This window comes from Candida metapsilosis (assembly GCF_017655625.1).
Source record: "Candida metapsilosis strain BP57 chromosome Unknown scaffold5, whole genome shotgun sequence".
In the NCBI taxonomy this organism is placed as follows: domain Eukaryota; kingdom Fungi; phylum Ascomycota; class Pichiomycetes; order Serinales; family Debaryomycetaceae; genus Lodderomyces; species Lodderomyces metapsilosis.
In genome coordinates this window covers 370,001-376,041 of record NW_027138163.1, presented here as the reverse complement: position 1 = coordinate 376,041, position 6,041 = coordinate 370,001, and the positions used below count along the sequence as shown (strand labels likewise).

General features: G+C 41.0%; 1 protein-coding gene across 1 annotated transcript; it reads right to left on the bottom strand. All coding sequences in view use genetic code 12, as the record gives it.

Annotated features, from left to right (window-relative positions):
* Positions 1-699: 699 nt before the first annotated feature.
* Positions 700-2,133, bottom strand: I9W82_003894 (KEX1; the record flags this gene model as incomplete). The annotated part of the gene is made up of 1 exon (XM_067692907.1): positions 700-2,133. The coding sequence occupies one exon, from the start codon at positions 2,131-2,133 to the stop codon at positions 700-702; it is 1,434 nt and encodes a 477-aa protein (XP_067547482.1).
* Positions 2,134-6,041: the final 3,908 nt, after the last annotated feature.

Sequence of the window (6,041 nt, the reverse complement as noted above, 5' to 3'; positions counted from 1 at the left end):
GACTCAATTGTATGCCTCAGAATCGTTTCTGATTTTCCACCTAGTTTCATATAATACTGCAGGTTATTTTTTAAATAACACAACACTTTCCAGTGTTTTAGTTTATTACAGTATTGAGGTCCACCATGGAGCCTATGGCAAGTTGCAACTATTCAGTGCAATACAAGGAATGTGATTTCGCACCCAAAATTTGATTTTCTGTTCTTTGTTGACTGTAAAAGATGAGCGAGGCATTACTCAGGCAAGTACAAGACACGGTAAATTCACTTTACACCAACAAATTAAGATATGTTGTGAACGTGCCGAAGCAAAATTGTAAATCTCAATCTATTTAAATCTCAATCTATTTGTCGCCACTGAAAGGATGGTGAAATAAACATACACTTAGAACGATAGTAAGTTCGCCCATGCATCGTAGTGAATGGTGGGTCCTCATTACTAAATGTAACTTTTTCTTCCAGAGCAATAGGGATGAAGGTTGGAGAATTGATCTCTTTCTAAACATTTTCAAACCATCTCAAACATGTTTTTCAAATTTTTGGACTCGGATTCCTTATGCTACAAGCCCGCTGTCGCTTGCGCATTTTCTAGAGGAAATCGAAGCTGAGATACTTGTCCAACAGTATACGAGACTATCACATGCTTGCACTTACAGCATTTATAAGGGTATACATATATAGTTATCTATTCACATCTCCACTAGAGTCCCTCTTTTGGAACACTGATGAATTCACCATTGTTTTTAGTGTACTCATCTGTAACAAAGTCAAACAAGTATCTAGACACTATAGGTTGGGTGTATGGAACCAAGTGACTGGCATTAAAGACATTGATCAAAGTCAAGTCTCTTTCTTGCAATACCCAGCCAGCTTTCTTACCTTCAACTACCCAATCAGATTTGTTGTCGACGTCATCAAACCCAGATGCACCGTTCCAAGTTGTATTAGACAAGTATTTCAATACACCATTTGTGTTGCAAATGATATCGAGATCTCCATTGTACAAGACGACTGGAATTTGAGAAACAATATCTGGCAAAAGCTCTTTAGCCGGAGGTGAATTGGCAGCAGTGAATGCGTGTTGAACGACTGTGCTACATTCGCTAAAGTTGACAGGATGCTGCACATTCAAGTCATGTTGGATCTCACTGTCATTGAGATATGGAGTTGTAATGTCGTTAACAGGAGGGTACGAGGATCCACAAGATGGATAGGAGTCACGCAATTGAAAATCGTACATATTGACACATTGCTGATCTGTTGGAGCTGTCTCATTCTTGGTGGCGTCCAAAATGATGGACAATATAGATCGACAGGAAAAGGCATAATTTTCATTTGGACTAGCTGCTTTGCCATCAACAACATCTTGACAAGCCTTTTGTGCATCATTTATATCAGACCACTTGGGGTTAGAATCATCAATCAAAGACTTTTCTTTAAACCAATCGACATAGGATAAACTTTGCTCATCTGGCGCCACCAATCCGTTTCCAATGAGCAATCCCTTCAACTTGTATTCATTCTGCCCGTCAGTCAAGTTTTGGTTCCTCTTGAGTATCGCATCAGCAACATATGGAATGTATTGTCCACCATAAGATTCACCAGCAATATATATATCATTCTGAAGGTCATCGGGGAACAACGCAAAATATTTCTCCAAAAACCTCATAAAGTAAACCTGAACTTGGTACAAGTTGCGGATCAATTCACCATCACTGTATCCAACCATTGGAGGTTGGTCAACATACACCATATCGGAAACTTTATGCCAAGAAGCCTCATTGACAGTGATTTGTCTTTGTTCGTTCAACTTGAATGGACCATTTTCGGCAAACACAGCTTCAAGTGATGAGCAACCTGGCCCACCTTGGAGCCAAAATGTTGTACGGTTCTTGTTTTCAGGGATTTTCTCCGAATCAACAACTTTCCAAAAAAAGTAGTCTGTGTTGTTTTCAGCAAAAAGCTCCAACTGTCCTGCGTATTGGATTGGTTTTGCATAGTCCGATGGTAGCTCATTCCAACCAGGTAATGGTGAAACTAGATATTCCTTTGGATCATTTGAGCTTCCTCTTTTGAATGGAGCTGCTGTGGCAAGTAATGCATATATAGGTAAAAGTAGGGTTGAGTGAAGCATTTGGGTGGACCTATGCAGTTGAGGGCTAGGCAAGGGAAACCTTGGATTTTCAACCAATTAAGTAGTCACAGGCATTGTAGATGGGCCCTCGGTGTATAAAACATCAACGACGTCATTCTTTTAGTTGCCTATTGTTAAAGACAATGGAGGAAGAATTGTCAACAAACGACAAGAAATTTTTTTTTTTTTTTTTTTCACCTGCGACTGTTCCTGAAATGTTAACGCGCGCTTATTTGTGCGACCAATGAGACAATGAAAAAGAGTTTGTTTACTAATAAACCACACTTGCTTTATAAATAGGAGCGAGCAAAAGATGGCAGTGTTAAAGTAAGGGGAACAAAGGGGTCACTGGTTTAGGTTATTCATAACAATGAGGATCAACCATGCAACAGTTTTTTTTTTTTGCTGCGCAGAGTGCAATTCTTACATACCCCCACAATTACAACATGAAACAAATTTTGCTAGCTTTGATTAAGATGACGCAGCATTACATCAGAGGGGCAGGAAACGCTCTGGTATTGGTAGTTGGAAAAATTCAGGCATTTGATTTGCTTTGAATGATGACGTAGGTTGCCAGTTTGTTTCTGATGATCATTATTTTCTCAAAAAACATAGACATTGTAGTAAGCGTCGCAGCCGGCATGTAAGGAGAATCACAGAGGTTTCAATGAACCTCTACTACTTCTACTCATATGAAAAGCTTTTGCACATTCCGGTACATCTTTTCTTTAGTTGTTGGTAGCAACTGTTGGCTTCAGTTTTTTTTTTTTCGATTGATCTTTTTACACGCTGCAGTGAAAATTTTTACCTTTCGACTAATGCGCGCGTCAAGTTTTCATCCTGGCTGCAAAAAAAGGGTGCGGGGGGTTCCCAAGTGCGCTCTAAACACAACACCTTAAAAACCGCAAGCACCTCCAACAAGAATCAAACAACTGAATGACAAACAGCAGGATTCGAACACAAAACATGGCTACGAATTAGGAAAAAAGAGAGCTTTCTTTCCATAATGGAGCAAAAACCACCACTAAGCCAGAGCATGCAGCTCATTCAATATACAATTCCCCGCTTCAATATATCTTGCCGGGGGGAAAATAGAGGCTTCGCCTCAGAAAAAGGGAAGCTACAAGCCATGCAGGCGCTTACAAGGGCCTACAGGTCCAACGTTCTCTCCCCCTCTCTCTCTTTCTCCCTCCTCCCCTACGACCGCCCACGCTCTCTACACTCCCCCTATACTAAGGGGGAAACAGCCTCTAGCAGGTACCCGGAGGGAGCCAAGTACCTACATAGAGACCTGAGCATGGACAGCTCCCCACACGGCTGTTGACTGTGGAAAGTACCGCAGTCAATGCCAAAATGAGGGTGTTGCCAGTAGAGGAAAAGAAAAAGTGGTGGAAAGAGAAAAATTTTCTCACCATCAAATTTTTTTCTTGGATATCTTTGCAAAAATCTGGAGAAAAAAAAACGCGAACTTTTTTCACAACACAAAGAACACGATAATTTCTCAACCGAAGCAGAATTCGGTAAGCGTTGGATTGTTCACCCACTAATAGGGAACGTGAGCTGGGTTTAGACCGTCGTGAGACAGGTTAGTTTTACCCTACTGATGAATGTTATCGCAATAGTAATTGAACTTAGTACGAGAGGAACCGTTCATTCAGATAATTGGTTTTTGCGGCTGTCTGATCAGGCAACGCCGCGAAGCTACCATCTGCTGGATTATGGCTGAACGCCTCTAAGTCAGAATCCATGCTAGAAAGCGATGATTTTTGCCCTGCACATTTTAGATGGATAAGAATAAGACTTTTTAGTCGCTAGACCATAGCAGGCTGGCAGCGGTGCGCTTAGCGGAAAGGCTTTGCGTGCTTGCCGGCGAATAGCAATGTCGACATGCGCGGGGATAAATCCTTTGTATACGACTTAGATGTACAACGGAGTATTGTAAGCAGTAGAGTAGCCTTGTTGTTACGATCTGCTGAGATTAAGCTTCAGTTGTCTGATTTGTCTACTGTTCTGCGGGCGAGAGCTTGCGGGGTTGTAGACGTGTGGAGGGGAGTAGCCGGGTAATGGTGAAGACACAGTTGTGTTCATCTTGCTCTTTCTTGCTCTTTGTCATGAGTGAGTGCCGGGTAAATTGTGTGGCATAACAGAATAGATTTTTGGTATGCCGGGGTAGCACATAGTTAGAGATATTATAAGTATGTAGTCTTCTATTACTTACCATTAGGTATTTAGTGTTGAGCAAAAAATGTGTCTCTGTAGTACTCTGAGAGAAAAAATTTTGCAGCACTAACTTTAGCGTACCAAAAAATTATTTTGTTATGTGTGAAGTTTGTTATGCCGGGTTAGCATATGTTCTGAAAATTTTAGAGAACAGGCTCTGCAAGGTATATAAAGGTACGTAGTCCTCTCCTCTTACACCTACGGTGAAAAGTAAGAAAATTTTTTTTTTTCAACTTTTTCACTGTTGCAACACTGTACTGTTAGAAAAAGAAATTTCAGCGTACCAAAAAATTTTTTTGTAATGCATGGTATGCCGGGGTGGCATATGTTGTGACAATTTTAGAGAACACTCAAATATGAGCACTAGAGTATACACTCATGAACACTCTCCTTTAGAACTACACTGTTAATGTTACAGCTGTGTGGAAAAAAAAAAAGATTGCAGCACGAGAGTTTCGCGTATGGTCTCCCACTACACTACTCGGTCTCGCTCTTAGCAGCTTAACTACTGTTGATCGGACGGGAAACGGTGCTTTCTGCTAGATATGGCCGCAACCGAAATACTCTCATTTTTAGGCAGTTACCCCAGGTGGGGGCGGGGAACGTGACCCCACTACCACATACAAAAGTTTTGCAACAGACAGAACACACCGACACTAAGATTTTTCACACACATATAAGACGGTTGTCATGACAACCCTGTATACAGGCTACCTCCATACAAACGGTTGTCAAGAGGGTGTGACATCACTTTTTTTGCGTGACCACTTTTGTAAAAAGTCAAAGCTATAAATTGAATGGATTTTCCAAATAGATCTAATTACAACACTTTTGTTCTTAGAGAAAAATTTTTTTTTGGGGGGTTGAGCGAGACACACTGAAATTGGTACGATGCGTGTACCAGTGTGTATTAACCACCCCATGCACCCTTGTACAAGCTATCACACCAACTACAGACTGCCATCACTTCCACCACCTGAAACACATTCTTCTCATCACTGCTGGTGGATTTTTTGAAAAAATTATTTTCATGTTCACCGCCCTAGCGTCGACCCATGTGTAGGTCGAATTTAATACGATGACATTTTTGTTGTCGTGGTGGAGTGGTACGGAGCCCGTGGTGGAAAAGCATTTTTCGACCCGCGCTTCGACCTATTTCTGGTATGGGCCCAGATGAGCCCGTACTAGAACTCCTTTTTTTTCCCTTGCGCTACCACAATTTTGAACGTTTTTTACAAAAATTTCAATTTTTTTCTCATTTTTGTATGGCATTTGCACTTTTTTTTCACTTTTTTCATTTTTTTGAAAAAATGCGATTTTTCTCCTGGGGAAAAAAAACAAAAAAAAAGGCCCTTTTTTAGACTGTAGGATTGGAAAAGTAGGTTGCGCGAGAACATTTTATGCAAGATTTGAGCGAAAGGATATTTATGCGAAAGCAAAAAAAGACAATTTGGAAAACAGTGCAAACTGGTTTCCGGTTGTTTAAGGCCACGTTATTGAGTGGAGAGAGTCTGTAAGTGATGCACAATCACAAGCTGCTCTATACGCTACAATAACATGGGCGAGCTTCTTAGAAGCAAGCCTGAACAGTCTTACACCGGATATCTAACGATTTCGTGTGTAAGCACTGACGGATTTAGTGGATTACTAGCTGATAGCAAGTGTTCTAACTAAAACCACTTGGGGGT